Source organism: Typha angustifolia, chromosome 12 (genome assembly GCF_048772165.1).
Source record: "Typha angustifolia cultivar Huaian chromosome 12, ASM4877216v1, whole genome shotgun sequence".
In the NCBI taxonomy this organism is placed as follows: Eukaryota; Viridiplantae; Streptophyta; class Magnoliopsida; order Poales; family Typhaceae; genus Typha; species Typha angustifolia.
The window spans coordinates 1,417,841-1,435,747 of NC_133250.1; the positions used below are offsets into that span (position 1 = coordinate 1,417,841).

At 38.0% G+C, this 17,907-nt stretch overlaps 2 protein-coding genes across 2 annotated transcripts; one reads left to right on the forward strand and one right to left on the reverse strand.

The window, feature by feature from the left end:
- Positions 1-453: 453 nt before the first annotated feature.
- Positions 454-1,108, reverse strand: LOC140772501 (ethylene-responsive transcription factor ERF022-like). The gene has a single exon (XM_073114598.1). The coding sequence runs from the start codon at positions 1,067-1,069 to the stop codon at positions 569-571; it is 501 nt and encodes a 166-aa protein (XP_072970699.1). The 5' UTR covers positions 1,070-1,108; the 3' UTR covers positions 454-568.
- A 10,871-nt stretch (positions 1,109-11,979) lies between these two features.
- On the forward strand, positions 11,980-17,024 carry LOC140772319 (uncharacterized). The gene is made up of 3 exons (XM_073114324.1): positions 11,980-12,542; positions 13,296-13,550; positions 16,611-17,024. The coding sequence occupies exons 1-3, from the start codon at positions 12,129-12,131 to the stop codon at positions 16,803-16,805; spliced, it is 864 nt and encodes a 287-aa protein (XP_072970425.1). The 5' UTR covers positions 11,980-12,128; the 3' UTR covers positions 16,806-17,024.
- Positions 17,025-17,907: the final 883 nt, after the last annotated feature.

Genomic DNA, 17,907 nt, shown 5'->3' on the forward strand with positions numbered 1-17,907 from the left:
ATTGCTAGTCAAAGAAAAGGAGGTGGCATTAATCATAATTAATTTCTAATCATGCCGGAATTCAAGACTAAAAACCTTTTAATACATTTCACCTTGTTTTTTTGCTCACAAATCTACCTCGTAATCCGCGCGATGTGACAAGATGGTCTCCTCGAAGGAGGCGATTTAATTAATGGGTTACAAATTAATATTATATTATTCGTCACAATCTCACAGCTAATTAAATTACAGGATAACGAAGCCTACCATGCATGCATGCATGAATGTTAATTAATTAAATATATATTCTCACGTCTCTCTCTCTCTCTTACCTAATATTTTTCATTACAATATCACTTATGTTAATTTTTTATTACCTAATGTAATTTTTATAATTATATTTGAGAAAATTGTTAATGGTTTAGGGAGTGTAAGTGTAATTATGGTATGTTTGGGTGCATGAAAAATAACTCATTAATTTTCCAACCGAAACTATTTTTTTTTCACGTGAATTTCACGTGCTACAAACTAGTACGGCTTAGAAAGGCCCGGCCATCCGTTCAAAAATAAGGATGCAATTAATCAAAAATTACAACAGCGGGTCCCACAGCGAACCTTGGACCCAATCATCCACGTCAACCACATCGCTGGCCCACGCCGGCGGCTCCACCAGCATCGCCTCCGCCAACTCCACCCACAACTTGGGCGAGTCCAACCCCAGCTCATCGTTGGCGAGACCAAACCCCAACCCAAACCGGTCCGGACCTGGCCGGGCCGAGTCGACGATCACCTCCGGTTTAAACCGGAGACGAGCGGCCGCCTCATGGGCGGCGGCTCGGATGTCCCCCGGGTCCGAGCTGGCCGGCCGGGGGAGCCGGTCCGCCGACTCAGGGAAGTTGAGCCGCGCGGCGCGGCCCTTGAGCCGGAACGCCGCCACATCGTGCGCCACCGCCGCCATTTCCGGGGACTCGAAGCTCCCGAGCCAGATCCGCGACTTCTTACCGGGTTCGCGGATCTCGGAGACCCATTTGCCCCACTTCCGCTTCCGAACTCCTCTATATTGCGCGCCACCTTGAGGCTTTCTCTCCATCAAGCTTCTGATCCAGTAGAGTATGGGAGTGATGATATGAGAAGTATCTTTATAGGCAAAACCGGAAGATGGAGGAGGACTGGACTTCCTCGTAGCTACGTGATGTGGGATAATAATAAAAAAGTGGAATAGTACGTCGAATAGTGGGAGTAAATTGCATGCAATGCATCATGAATTGAGAGAGGAAGGAGATGGTGGGGTTGAAGAGGACGAGACAGCTGGATTAGATCAAGAAGTGAGAGAGAGAGAGAGAGAGAGAGAGAGAGAGAGAGAGAGAGACGCTGGATTGGATCAAGAAGTGAGAGAGAGAGAGACGCCATGACGGAATTGACAGTTCCCACACGCGTGTGTCTAAACATTAGACAATATGGAATTTTATATTTTAATCCCACCTCTTTGTGTTATTTCTGATTTTACCGACTCCATATCCCTCTTTTTTTCTCACATATTGACCCTTTTAATTATTTAAGATATAAATAAAATTTTGACTCTCCAAATTTACGTTACTTATTATATATGATTCTTGTAGTGTCTAAAATTGATTAATATATAACGTAATGAAAAAGAAATCTATGTGAAATGAATAATAGTTTAAAAATCTTGAACTTAGTTACATGGGTAAAATATCTAATAAATGAGGAGTCAACTGCAAATAGTAGCTCGCACAATAAGAGCAAATCGTAGGCGTCGATATGCAAAATATGCCAATAAGATCCAGTGGTAAGGGGGTCTGCATCTAACGGCGGGCCCGCACCGAGGCGACGACGACACGTGTCCCTGATCCCGCACGGAGGATGCAATCTCCGTACGATACGGTGGATCCTCCCCTTCCCAAATGATAAAAGCCGAACTACCGTCCACGATGGGCGACCCCCACCTAATAGGGCGAAGACACCTGGGCTTTACGCGTCGCGCGAAGCCACGACGTGGCGCGGACCACGTCCCCTCGCACGGGCGGTGGATGGCCTGGCTGATGGCTCTTCACGCTTTAAGATTCGCGTGAGGCGTGGGCGGTGGGTCCAGGTCCTTTCTCAGGTGGGCCCTCACAGCCCCCCGGCCCCCCACGATTGGATCTTATCTGGTTGGTGGAGGTGGGGTGGGCCCGGGGTGGGGACCCATGAGCCAGCCCAGAGAAGATCATTTTGATGAACTATGCATGAACCAACATAAGACTATTGGCCATGTCCTTGTCCACATCTTTAGGGAAGGTACACAATAGTACGTCCACCTTTGGAGGACACTATTACTCAATCATTGGTCTTGGCACTCACTTTGAGGTCCTATATTTATGACCATTATTATGTCATCCTATCCTTTTTTAGAATTTCCCTTTTTTACCAAACTAGCCCTCCCAACCTTTTATCTTTCTATAATATATATATATATATATATATATATATATATATATATATATATATATATATGTAATTTTTATATAATACCATACGCTTTTCTAGGTCAATACTACTAGATCATTTCTAAACGCTTAACCCACCCAAGAAAATTGAAAACCTCTTCTAAATTTAGCTATAAGCCCTTGAATGAAATTGGAGATGAGAAAAGGAATAATCCAGGTATTTTAGAATATTTTTTTAAAAAATATTATTTTGTTGATATCTTTTTATTTGAGAACAATTAGGTTAAATTAACACAGGATATTATATGAAAATTATAGTAACAAAAAGGATGGGTCGAATTATAAAATACTAAAAGACAGGGAGTGTTAATAGAAAAAAGTAGTGAAATTTTTTGCCTTAATAACAGTTATACTCAGCAATATTTAATTTTACATGTAAAAAGCTCTAATGATCATAATTTACATGGATACACTTTTTCTACTCAGAGTAATGGAATGGCTATAGTTTTTATATATATATATATGTCCTTTTGCAAGTCTGGTATCTTGTTCTACTCTTTAATTTGGCCATTCTCTGGTCAATTCCATTACTCTGAACAGAAAAAAAAGTGTACCCATGTTGCAATCCATTATGCATACCTACAGAGCTTCTAGCAAAGATAGAGCTCAATCCAATCTATGGAAGCATTACCTAGGAAAGAAGACAATTCTCTTTACACAACCTACATATATCAATTGGATTTGCAGGTCTTATGGTAAATTATTGATTGTTGTCTTGTCATATTTATGAGTGGGAAAAGACTTTAGACCCATTTGGTAGTAAAGAAAGGATAAGTGGTAGCACCCCTTTATCTCCCTTTTACCATATTTTGGATAGTAGACCAATAATAAATGCTCATGATATGCTTCAATCATTGTTTGTTTGTCACATATTTGAGATGGGATGAGTGCATATGTAAACGTCCATCATAATCTTTTTTCCTTTTCTTTTTGATACATAGCCCGTGGGCATTATATCCATCATGATCATTGTCTTATACTTGTATACAATCAACAACCAAAAAGAGAATAAGGATAAGATTTAACTCTTATCCTCTATGATGGTTAAATTTTTCTAGTTAGACTATGATGAATGATTTGAAAGATAATTGTATTTATGTTACGGATCAGATCTGAAACGATCCGTCTGTAGGATGATTATAAAAATTTAGGTGGAGGTAGCCTCGTGAGTTAGCGTTCTAATGTCTCTAGTTTCACCTAAATCAGATGTCAGGATGAAAAGAAAATAAAATAAAATAGTGGAGGAGGGCAGAACGGTAGTTTTTGACGTTGTGGTGGTCGTCCAGGGTTATGATATACTCCTATGAAGATAAAAACAATCCAATGCAAAAAGATAAGGACGAGATTTCTCTTAATTCAATTTCATAAAATTATCAATACATGTCCACTCCTATTTATAGGAGTAAAAATCTATAGCGGATCGGATCACATGCGGATTATCTGATTCATTTGAAATTCAAACAACAAGATAAAGCTAGCTAACTAACTAAATCAGCTTTCTTTATCTTTCTCGATTAATCATTCGTTTCGTCATAGATAGATTTCGAATTTGGAGAAGTTGTGAATATTAAAGTTGTAGATCTGGAGGTTGGTGATCTTATCCTGCTAGTTTGATATTATTCGGACATTTGTAGAATATTCTGCAAATATTTTTCCGAAACTGCATAGAGCTAGATTTAGCTAATTAAATAAAATCTTAACATTCTAACTAAACCAAATAAGCAAATAAGATAACTAGACTCAATCTATTGAGCCCAATCTCTCCTTGATGTGATCCGATCTGACCCGGTTTACATCAATTTATTATCTTATTAGAAAGTAGAGATAATCATAAGTAAATTTCATGAACTATTACATTGACCCGTTTGCTTATTTTTTTGTGACCCTTTGACCTCCTTAGTTATATAAAAAGCTAAATTACATCTAGACTCTTTAAACTATAATCCAATAGCACTTACATTTCACCCCTGAACTATCATAATTTCTACTGGCTTATGTAGTTAATGAAAAAGTTAATTTTATAAAATATAACTTTCTCGAGATGTGTTTTCAAACACATCGACCACTTCTGTAACACCCGTAAAAAAAAAAAAATTTAGCGCACGCGCTACGCGCGTGCACCCTAACCGCAGCGCACGCGCCAAGTGCGTGCGCTGACTCCTTCTTCCCCTTCCCCCACCTCTCGCAGTTAGTTGCGAGAGGTGGGAGAGAAGATCGCCGGAGTGGAGTAACTCCACTCCGATTCTCTCTCCCCTCTCCTCTATTTAACCCCCCTTCTCCCCTAGGGTTCTCTTCTTTTGCGGAATCTCCCCATCTTCATTATTTCTCTACTCTCCTTTCCTCTTCCGAGCCGCCGAGGTCTTCGTCGCGGGCAACGAGCCACCGGAACGCCGGCAACCGACCAAAACCCTCCCTCTTCGATCGTCAGGTCAGCCTTCAGCCCCTAGCTAGTTTAATTCGAAAATAGTTTAGTAAGCATGCGTATTTAGGATTTTATTTTAGTTTACCTTCGCCGGAAAATTCGCCGGCCGGCGACCTCGGGTCGACAAACCACCGGTTCGGGAAGCTTCCCGGTCTCTTCCCCTAGCTGTAGGTACCCAAATTGGGTACCCACGGGGCGCGTGGGAGGCGATGCCATGTCGCCTCCCACCGTCGGAATCCCTTGGCACTAGCAGCCACCACCGACGGTGGTGGCCTCACTCTTCGTTTTCGGCTGACCCACCTCTTCACTTGGAAGGGTTGGGTATCCGAGGATCGGGCTTCGAGCCCATCTTGCACTAGGTTGAGAACCCATGGCCGCCGGCCATGAAGTCCTTCAACTCACACCTCCGGCCGCACTAGCCGGAGGTTCTTTCCTCTTCTGCGCCCAAGTCGACACAGTCGACTTGGGGGTGATGCTGCTAGAGCCGGGGGAGGGGGCTGCCGGCGACAGGGAACGCCGGCAGCATGACCCCTCTCCTCTGTTTCTCCTTCACGGTTGTGGAGATGAGGAGAGGGTGGGGGGTTGGGTCCCCCACCATTCTCTCTCTCTCTTTCCCTTGGACTGTGGCATGGGCTGCGTTGCAGCCCAAGCCCACAGTCCTTTATGACTTTTTTTTAAGGGTCTCGGTGGGCTGGGCTCTCGAGCCCAGTCCACCACCTTCCTTTAGCTTCTGGTAGGCTGCGGAGGGCCCCGCAGCCCACCTCTTTTTTTTGTTGTCGGACTGGGCTCTGGAGCCCAGTCCACCAACTCCCCCTGCCTGGCTGGGCTCTGGAGCCCAGCCCATTACTTCTGGTCCAGTGGGCTGCAGGTGGGTCTGCAGCCCACTCTCTCCCTCTCACCCTCACTTAAATTGCTGGGCCTTGGGCTCAGCCCAACCTTTAACATTTTTCTTTAACCCTAGTCTAATTAATTTTGAGTCTGTTATTTTCTTAAATTCTGATAGCTGCACAATTTGTAATTATTATAATTTCTCAATCATGTTATTAAGGAAATTAGTGATTTTCACAAGATCAAAATAATATTGAATATTAAGTCTTCTCTATTATCTTCACATTTACAATGTGAACCGCTCTAATGACCATTATTATAGTAATTAGGACAAATAATATCTCAGACCTAGAAAATCAAACTTAATATACACAACAACACGGTTAGTTATAAGTCCATTAACTTTGTGTTTATTTATAAATTATTAGATTCAGCATTGTGCGGGAAGGATCTTGAAATTCAGGAAGAGCCGACTGATTAGGAGAGTAAGACAAATTCCAGAGATACCCCAGGCGAGTAGAATTTTATAATAGTCTTTAAAAATGCATGCTTATGTCATATCTTACCTGTGATAGTTAAATGTCGTTTTCTTATGAAACTTATATGACATCACATATTTGCATTAAATTACTTGTCAGTTTCTACTTGTATTATTTATCACTTAATGCACATGTATGATAGACACTATGATTGTTTATAATATCTGTTATTGTGATGATTATGTTAAATAAATAATAGAAGTCATGGCACCACGTGCACATATCACTATTAGTCAAGTCCCAGTTAGGCAGTGCCCTTTTACCTACTCAACCCGGGGTTAGGGGTAGAGTGTATATTATATAGTATCATATTAGCGGCCTACACCTGAGGTCGATAGCAGGTGGAGCATTCAGGTGATTACACTGTCATAGTTGGAGACTTGACTAGTATGATATTAGAAAAGATGATTGAAAGGAAGGGATTGTAGTTCTAGCGGTACCCGAGGACGCAGGGACAGGGCGTCTATTGAGCTGTGTGCTCTTACCAGCCGTAGGTGATGATTTCGCTCTGTGCGATAATTACTAGAACGGTGTTGATGGGTCTACGACTGGGGTCCTTAGTCTGATGGCCACAGACAACCGGTCATATGCAGCATCGCCAGGCATGTATGGGCGATAATACCGCTAGTTGACTAGTCCCCCTCGATTTTATGATGCTATGCGAGATATGATATTGTGACTAGACTCCTGTGTGGATTTCTATGTAAAATAAGCTATAATGATGAAAGCTATTAAAAGTCATAATGTACATTTTTCCCTGACAAGTTATGAGTTGCATTTTTACTTATCATGTAATATTCTTAGATTATTATTATATTTTACTTGCTGGGCCCTATGCTCACCGCCATTTTTGGTGGAAATATTTCAGAGATGATTATAGAGGATGCGGACATCGAGGAGTAGCAGATTCATTCCCTATTTTTAGCATTTGTTTATTCTATCATTTCAGTTGGACTTAACCCTTGCGAGGGTATTTATGTTTTAGCAAGTATTGATGGACTTGTATTCCTAGAGGCTTGTTGAGGCCTGTGATATTATAATTCAGGATTATTTGTTAGATTATTATGATATTTCTTGACTTATTCAGATACTTGGTGAGATTATTTCACTGACCGATCACGTGGGAATCACGTGGACATGCTCCACGTGAAGAACACGTGAATTTTTGGAAGTGGGTGTTTCAACTTCCCACCTATGTCCCTATTGCTTTTCTTGTGATCTCTTTCCCCTCTACTAGTACAAGTCGTGGAGGCATTCTATGGAGCCCTTGTGACTAGGCTACCAAAGTTGGTAATCTCCATCGCCGTCAGCCATGGGATTATTAGCTCATGCATCATCGACCATCCTAGACGACAAATTAAGCCTTGCAACCTCTCCTAGACTTTCTCTAGCAGTTGGATGTTTCCTCGGGCAATTGCACCCTTTCTCCAACTTGATCCACTTTTCCTTTGCTGGCAAACTCCTCTTATCTTGCATTTGTTGCCTTTCCTTCTCAAACAAAAAGAGCATGGCGGTCTTGGATCTTTGGTTGTTGGCTACCCAATTGGTTTGCTTTATTTGCATTTGTAGTTTTAATTTATCTGACAAATCATACCTTACCCCCTATGGTTTGACCCAATTTCAGGTAATCCCAATATATTTTTCAACTTAAGTATAAGTACAAACCAAAGTGTAATTGTTAATTTCTTTTCATCCATATTTTAACGGTATCAATTGTTGGAGTTAATACATAGATATAAAAATAGCATTTCCCATTTCCATTAGCGACAAACTAAGAGTTGCACTTTTGTATGAACCATAGGGGTTAGTTGTAATGGGCTTAACCATATAGGGGTAAAGTGTAATATTTTCTATTTTATTCTTTTAGTTTTGACCATAATAAATTGAGTCATTAATTAATAAAAAGTTGTAAATCATTAATAATTATTTACCATATGAATATATATATTTATATACGTTGTTAGGAGTGAAAATAGATTGGATAGTGCTCAATTCACATCTGAATCTATATTTTTTATCTGGATATGGATATTAAACAAATAGCAAAACTTATCATATTTAAATTCACCAACCCTTTTAATCGACAAAGAAATCACCAAAATCTCAAATAACAAATAGGGAAAAAGAAGATTCATTTCGAATCATTGCTATTTGACTTGGACTTGTTTTTAGTCTAAGTTGCTCACCTCAAAACCCTAAAATGCATATGAACAATAGAGACAAAATCATGCCATGAGCAATGCACCAACTAACTAAATCAATGAATTGCAAGTATTCTTTTTTTTTTTTTTGTTGCTAGGAAAATTCATTAACATTAAAGTTATATCAATGTAACTTAATACACAAAAAAGAGAAAAGATAGAGCGACGACTCTTTGACATAAGTTCTACACTTAGCCTACAATAGATAACATTATAATTGAAATAGAGTATCAAGCCCGAGAGCCAACATAAAATTGAAAATGAAGAACAACCCAATAAATTTTTAGGAGTAAAGAGTCTCAAGTCAACCTATAGATTTCATCAGTCTAGCATTTAAAGATACAGTCCTTAGAATCCACAAAGATAGAAAAATCAGAGATCACTCGTCTAGAATAAGAAATTAGAATAAGACCTACAATATCTTAAATAAGTAGCAGGGGAAAATAAAATAAAATAGTCAAAGATTACCAAAAAGCACGACATTTAGATCCAAACATCATTAGGAAATTATTAAAAACACAGATGCCAATAAGCACACACTAATACTGTGAACGGGTCCTAGCTCTTGTCCCACTTAGATGAGCCTCACCCACTCAACATGGCAATGAGGCATACAGGTAGATGGTACCAATGAGTGGAGGACAACGACGGTGAATCAACTACAACGATAATATATTGGGCAAAGTAGGGGATGTGCAAAACAAAATAACAAAGTCAAAGATTACCAAAAAGTATGACATTTAGATCCAAACAACATTAGAAAATTATTAGAAACATAGATGTCAATGAGCATAGGCTGCTACTGTGAACGAGTCCTAACTCTTGTCCCACTTAGATGAGCCTCACCCATTCAACATGGCAATGAGGCATACAGGTAGATGGTACCAGTGAGCGAAGGAGGACAACAACGGTGAATCAACTGCAACAACATATTGGGCAAAGTAGGGAATGTGAATGGGTGGGACTTAGGAGAGATATAGAAAAGATGAGTAGGTGGAAGGGCAGTAGGCCCGGATTCAATGAGTGGAGCGACAAGGGGTGAGGACAATGTGGGCTCGAATCCAATTAGGGCGTGGCCAAGCTTGGATTTGGCAAGGAAATGCAAATAGAAAAGCAAGAGCACAAAAATAAAGCGTCAAAATATAGTGAAAAGAAAGTGAAACATATCACAGAAGCTAAGCAAGTCAATATACTAATGGCTGAGTTTCTCGAGAGGCTAGGAAATCACTTATCAAATGAAATTTGTCCAAAGGGGTGGATGGATATCACCAATTTCACTATCTCAACAAGGGTTTTTAGCACCAAAATCAAATAATCTTTCAACAAGTTTGCGAACTTCTTGATTGAACTAATCTGCTCCTAAATTTTATTTTTACAAAAAAAAATTCCTCAAACTTGATACTAAAATGAATTTATTTCACAGCAGTTATCAATAAATGCTGAAGCGTTTTATTTAAGAAAAGAAAATGCTAAAAAATTCAGCATCTTCTTTTTATATATATGATGTTAGCTGATATAATCAATATTTTATGTGTATCAAGAAAAAGAACTAAGGCAGGCTTAGCTAAATGTATCATCATTTTATTTGAAAATTTTCAAATAAATTACTAATAAGTTCAACAATATATATATATATATATATATATATATATATATATATATTGCTAATAACATTAACATTTTATTGCGTTAGCTCACAATTATAAATGCCATGCTTGTTGATATTTTTATCTAAAAGTAAAATGTTTATCAACCATTTACTGACAACGAAACATACCCCTTTTAGCACAAGTTTGGAAAGTGGTTCATTTTGATAAAAATAATTTGAGATCGTGCTAGTTTGTTTAAAAACCTTAGGTCTCATGGCAGGTTTTTTTGTTGCTAGGATAATTTATTAACATTGAAGTTACATCAATGTAACTTAATACACAGAGTTGAGAAGAGATAGATCGACGACTCTTTGACATTAGCCCCCACACTTGGCCTACAATAGATAACACTATAATTAAAATAGAGCATCAAGCCTGAGGGCCAACACAAAATTGAAATAAAGAACAACCCAATAAATTCCCAAGAGCAAAGAGTCTCGAGTCAACTTACAGGTTTCATTAGTATAGCATTTCAAGATACAGTCCTAAGAATCCATAAAGATAGAAAGATTAGAGATCACCCATTTAGAATAACAAATTAGAATAAAACCTACAGTATAGGGCAAAACAAAATAACAAAGTTAAAAATTACTAAAAAGCACGATATTTAGATCCAAACAACATCTAAAATCGTTAGAAACACAGATGCCAATGAGCACAAGCTACTACTATGAATGGGTCATAGGCCATTGTCCCACCTAGATGAGTCTCACCCACTCAGCATGGCAATGAGGCATACAGGTAGATAGTACTAGTGAGTGAGGGAGGACAACGACGGTTAATCAACTACAACAACAACATATCAGGCGAAGTAGGGGTTGTGAAGAGGTGGGACTTAAGAGAGATGAGAGGAAAAGAGGTGGAGGGGCAATAGGCTCGGATTCGACAAGCGGAGGAACAAAGGGTGAGGACACTACGGGTTCGAATCCAATTAGGGGGTGGCCAAACTTGGATTCTGCCAAGGAATTGCAAATATAAAAGCAATAGTAGAAAAGTAAAATGTTCAAAATATAGTGAAAAGAAAGCGAAACATATCACAAAAATTAAGCCAATTAATATACTACTGGCTGAGTTTCTCGAGAGGCTAGGTAATCACTTATCAAATAAAATTTGTCTAAAGGGGTGGATAGATATCACCAATTTGACTATCTCAACGAGGGTTTCTAGCACCAAAATCAAATAATGTTTTAACAAGTTATGTAGACTTTTGACCAAACTAATCCGCTCCTATAATTTATTTTAACAAAAAAAAAATAATTCCTTAAACTTAATACTAAAATAAATTAATTCCACAACAATTTTTAATAAACACTGAAGCGTTTTATCTAAGAAAAAGAATTGCTAAAAAGTTCAGCATTTTCTTTTTATATATATGATGTTGGCTAATATAATTAGCGCTTTATGTGTATCAAGAAAATAAACTAAGGTAGGATTAGCCAAATTTATCAGCATTTTATTTAAATTATTTTAAAATATACTAATAAGTTCAGCAATATATATATATATATAGTTTAAAAGGACGGACTTTTGTGTGGACCAAATGGTTGAGCTTCTAGGCCGGGCTTTCGAGTCGGGCCATGGACGAGCTTCCGGGCCTGGCTTAGCCGAGCCCAAACTGGGTTGGGTCAGGTCGGGCACGGACGGCTGGGCTATTTTATCCGGTCTAACCCCCTCTGAAGGGATGGATGGTATTACTCTAGAGGCTTAACGTTGTGTTTACGTTAATATGAGCAATAGCTTGTGGTGTTTAGATGTAACTAACCCTAGCAAGTATGGATAAAAACATGGCGCAATTGCATTATAAATTTGATCGGTGCTTATTCCCGTTTTACTATCGAGGGGTTATGCTTGGATAAATCCCCAAATCCATCCCGCTATTCCTTCTCTCTCTCCCCCTCTCGTTATCTTCGTTCTGTGGCTATGGGCGACTCAACCTTCCTCTCTTTCCCTCCGTCATCCCCCCTCTCTCTGTTAGGGTTTGGCTTTCTCTCTCCTCCTCTGCAATGGCAACATTATCCAAGATCTCCACCACCACCACCACCACCACCACGACGTCTTCTTCTGCAGTGCTCTCCTCCTTCCGTCGCCTCCACTCCCTCCCCTTCCTTAACCGTCAACCTCACAAGTCCTTCTCGAGATCTCTCCGCACCACCGTCTCTTGCAAGGCTATGGAGATGTCGAAGGTAGAAGGAGGAGAGCCGAAAGCGGCGGTAGAGACCGGTGGCGATGGTGGTGGGGAGAATTGGGTCCCGGTGGTTCCCTTGGCTGCGCTGCCGAAGGGGGAGAGGCGTGTGATCGTACAAGATGGAGAGACGATTTTGTTGTTGTGGTATAAAGATGAGATCTTTGCGATCGAGAATCGATCCCCGGCCGAGGGGGCCTATAGTGAAGGACTTCTCAATGCAAAGCTCACTCAGGTGTCTACTCTTTTTCCGATTCCTTTTTCTCTATGTTTTGGAAGTGGTTATTGATTTTTCTTATGATGGAATGATGTGTTTGCGATGGAAAAGTAAATTGTTTTGATTTTGAAAATGTAGATAATTGCTTATATTTGAGGTATGATTAAATGTATGATGATGGAAGTTGTAGACTGAGGCATTTCTTGGCCGTTGGGAAGGACCAATATAGCTTGTCTTGTTATAAATGGGACATTAATTTATTGTTTAGTGCTCTGTGTTTTTCTTTTTCTTTTTTGATATGGGTGTTGCAGAAAGAATGAATTAAGTGATCTGAGTCAGAATTCTGATTTAGCGAGCTCTACTTTGTTTATTGGGTAATTTAATGTTAACTTTGTCTGTTTGAAGTCAGCTTGAATAGGGCATTGAGTCGTGTAATTGGTGTAGTACTTCATATATTATACAATCTAGATTCGTTCTCCACTTGATTCTCTTGTCTATCTCGTTTATATCCTGTGATCTGTATGAGATTACTGGTGAAGCTATGAATATGGTTGGTGATGATGTCTGAACATCTAATGATCTAATTCAAAGATAAATTCAAAGATAAATTCAAAGATGGCTGTTTTATTTGTCGAACTATGTTGCTCTTGATCTAATTCAAAGAGAATTTTTCTCTTGATCTAGATTTTCTGCTGGTTGTTTAACTAACAAATTTGGAGGTCTTTTGAAGATAAAAAAAATCTAATATTGCTTGTTATCTATTTCTCCTAGGATGGATGTATTATTTGCCCGACAACGGATAGTACATTTGATCTTCGGACTGGAGCAATAAAGGATTGGTACCCAAAAAACCCTGTTTTGAGGTTTCTCACACCAGTTTTGAGGACACTATTTGTGTACCCTGTGAAAACAGATGAAGAAAACCTATATATTAGCATGAGGGGAGGTACTCTTGCATCTGCAGAGATTGTTTTCAGTGGCAGAGCTCAACCTGGAGTGACTGCATCTGATGTTAATGTGGAAGAGGTCTCTCTCTCTCTCTCTCTCTCTCTACATGTAAATTATAAGCACCAGCATGAGAATATACCAAGGCCAACCAGAAATTAGATTCCAAGGGCTTGATTTTGGTGCTTAGTTCCTATGTTTTGCATCTTTAACATCTGAACCTTTAGATACCGCATTTCCTAAACTTACTCTTTTCTATTTTGCATGAAATATAATTCTAAGTTGGAACTTTCTGCTATACTTCTTTGATATGGTTTGAAAAGAAAAATAATTATTCTTAGTCACGTCTGATGGATTGAAGTATACATGCAAATGATTTTTACTACAGTGAACACTTCCTGCTTTATCTTGTGGCAACATGAAAAGATATTTGTTTTGTTATTTTGATATCTGACAAATTCATTATTAACTCAAAGACTGCATGGATGATCGAAAATGTGGAAACTTTTTGTACTTTTGTCGTTCTTACTTATAGAGGGTTTCTGTAGAGAAATGTTGGCGTGGCATTTTTGAAGTCCATCCTATTTGATAGAGCTTAACTGAGACTTATATTATGTGCAAGCCACATTGCTGATTTCATATCAATATCTCTCCTCTATGAAGTCATTCCATTTTATATACTCTTTAGTTAACCATTCTTTGCACACTAGTCAGCATATCAAAGTTCTTTGAGTGGTTGTCTCTAAGATGTATGAACATGGACATGGGTTATGGATATGATATACTAAAAAAACTATAAATATGCGGATATATTTATAAAAATCCTAGGCACAATTTCTAACCCTTTGCTTAAATAAAAAATACAGAATAATAATCAACGAATAAAACAAAGATGAATACCAAGATTTTTATGTGGAAAAACTCCAAATTAGATAAAAAATTATGGATCTAAACTGGGATCGTAACCAACCACTAAAGCTTGTGACAGTTAATAGGAAGCTTCCAGATTACCCGCCGATTTAGCATATAGAACGATTTAGCATATTCCTGAGGATAAGTGATCTCTAATGGCCTCCAAAACGTGATATCAAAATATGATCATTAGATAATGATCTATGGCATCCTCTAGGGTTATACCTCTTAGAGATAATATTAATATTTCTCTAGAGATAAGATAAATATATCTTAAAGAAAATATAAAATATCTTAGAGATAAGATAAATACCTCTTAGAGATAAAGTAAATATTTCTTGTAATTAATATCGACCTCACATCCCAACCCCTATATATCTTATAGAGATAAGGCCAAATTTAAGTCAAATCAGATCTCATGGAATCCCAAATTTTGCAAAATTCTATGATAGCATTTGAACGGCCAAAACTACATTTTTGTATATGTGAACTCGCTACAAACTTTCCAGTATGCCTTCGAGAACTCGCTACAAACTTTCCAGTATGCCTTCGAAGAACACACTGTAAAGGCATTGCAAATGTGCTGACTTAAATGCTTCAAATCTTGAAAATCTTCAAATCAAATATTATCAAACTTTGTAGATATGCTCATATATGTATATAAAAATATTTAGAATATTTTGTATACATTTGCCAATACTAAAAACCAACATATATGATATGATATGGACATTGGGATACAAAAGATCTTAGAAAAATAGCACATGACACGGCAAAATAAATAAATAAAAATATTATATATATATATATTATTGATACATCTAAAAAATATTTTGTCAACTTATAACGATATATAGACAAGTATGAGTAATCTATTAATGAGAGAAAATCATACTGTGCACAATACCGCAGATATTTTAACAAGTCAAAATGATAATGCTAATATATATATCCTGAGAGTGTCCAAATTTATTTTCTATTTTTTTAAATATCAGATACTTCTTAGATGTTTCTGATATGTGCACAAGGAGTGTCCAACGAGTATTAGTGCCCGACAAGTGTCGTACATGGACATGACATGTTATTTGAAGTGTTTGTACTTCCTAGGATTGTCCCAACAGCAATTTTGAACATGTACGGATACCAATTAGAGACATCCTAAGAAAATAAAGATAAATAACAGATAACTTTAACTTCAGAAGAGAGCTGAAATTTTATGGTAGATGACAATAAAGAATATTCTAATGTTAGAAGAGGTTTGAGACATTCACATAAATATAACAATGCCTTCAGCAAACAAGCCACCTAAATATTTCATAATGCATCATAATAGATTTCAGAAGTAGGTTAGTTTCATTTTTGTCCTCTGGATAGAAGCATGGCCTGTCAGAATTAGAAGAATCCTGACCTCTATATATATATCGTCTATTTATATGATAGCCCAGATCCATATCTATTTCTGGCTGCTACTGCTATTTCTCTGATTCTGTGGTATGCACAACGGAGAGGAACTTGGTTGAGAATCTGTGAGATGTTTTGATTTCTTATTTCTAGTTGTCAATTGCTTTCCAGCCTTTTTAAGAGGTTCGAAGTTGGTGCCAGACAACACTGTAATGTGGACTCATAGGTCTAATTGGCTGGAGTCGTGATTGGGTTAATTTCTCGTAGCTTGTCTTTTGCAATTGAGGAGCAACTCCCAAAGTCGAGGGCAGAGATAAGACAGACATCCTAATTCGTGAGGTTTGCACCAATGTGGCTCTAGAGAGGGCATACAGTATTACCCTGTTATGATATTTAGTGCAGGAAGTTGTGTTCATCTAGAAGGTAAATTGAATGGCAGAAGGAAGTGACACCTAACGTTGCAAGTATCTCTGAGTTATTATAACTTGAAAAAGATTGATTTAGAAGGGTATATTATACATGTTAGAGATGGGTTTCTTGAATTGAATTCTGGAACAGCCTAATCTATGAATTGTTCTCCTTAGGACCTTACATCCTAATTGTGGCTTGAAGGTCTTGTGTAGGGTCCTATTTCTCTCTCTCTCTCTCTGGCTGATGTGTTTGTACAATGCACATAGAGAATAGTGCTGCAAAAACTTAATTCTAATTCCAAACTTTGCAAGACTTAAGAAAAGGTATACAACTGCATATTTCTCATTAAAGCTTGTAAATGATGTTCTCATTCTAGCTGCTTTGAGCTATAATTATTTTTGCTTTGATGAATTTCAGGTGAGAATGATAGTTGATGAAGATCTTGGAGGCTTTGGTTTCACAGGGAAAAATGAACTTATAAATGGGAAAGCAGCTATAATTGGCTTCCTATTATTGATAGATTTTGAGCTTTTAACTGGTAAAGGTCTTCTTAAGGGGACAGGTTTCTTGGACTTCATCTATGCAGCATCAAAGGCTGTCAGTTCTCTATAGATGTACACTCATTTCATTTTAAGGTTTGCTGGAAGATATCTGTGAACTTTAGAAGGATTTTTTTCTTCCTCCAAGCATGCCTTCTAATTCATACAACTTTGAAAAGAAGTGTATTGTAAAGTTCTTCTGCAATTTCCTTTGTTGATGAAAAGTTCTGTAATTTGAAACCCACATGTTTGGCTGCACATCTAAAAGTATCGAGAATTACTTGTTGGCCAACTTTCTTTCTTAGTTATGATTGATGTAACCACATCGCTGGAACATTGGAAAAAGTAGATTCTACTTACTCTGCCTTTGGTTTGAGGCAGTGATTTGAAACTTTAGGAGGCCAAAAGAACAGTTGTTGAACATGTTATTGATGTAAGGTTGATTGGAGTTGCTAATTGAGTTGGCGATATATGGAACCTTCACAGTAATCGCCAGAAAATGACTGCAGAAGTACTGGGGTTGACCTGTTTGCATTGTTGAGATGATGTTTATGAACTGGAATTAGCTGAGACCTGACTGCTATTCGTACAGGAATCAGGAATTGACAATTAAGTTGTTGATGTATTGAACGCTAAACCATTTCTGAAGCAATGAGGATAAAGAGGAATGCATGACATGGAGATTACTCATTCTGGCTTGCACTCCTAACCTGAGTTTTACCATCTTGAATGATGATAGAGATGCTTGAAGAGCTCTTAAAAAGTGGTAGCAGCTCTACTTTGTAATGTTGACAAAATAATGTCATTTAAGAGAAAGCAAGGAAAACAAAGAGAGCTCAAATTAGTTTGCTTTTGTTGTGAAACATTTCCTGTAGCTTTCTATGTTATCTTTTGGTTTATTTATTTATTTTTTTTTCCTTCATTGTGTTTTGGCAGTTAGAAGACACTTTGTTTCTTAGAAATCCTCTGCTACACCTATATAATATCTCGTTCTCTGCTCCTCTTAACCTTTCAGCATCTTGAATCAAAGCTGAAATCTTTCAGTACCTTGTAAACTTTTGCATAAAAGATTTGGAGGTTTGTAACAATCATACCTACCACTGAACTATCTGAGCTAGAGCTAATTGCCACAAACTGTATTCAGATTCATCAATATTAAATAAGAGATTTGGTAA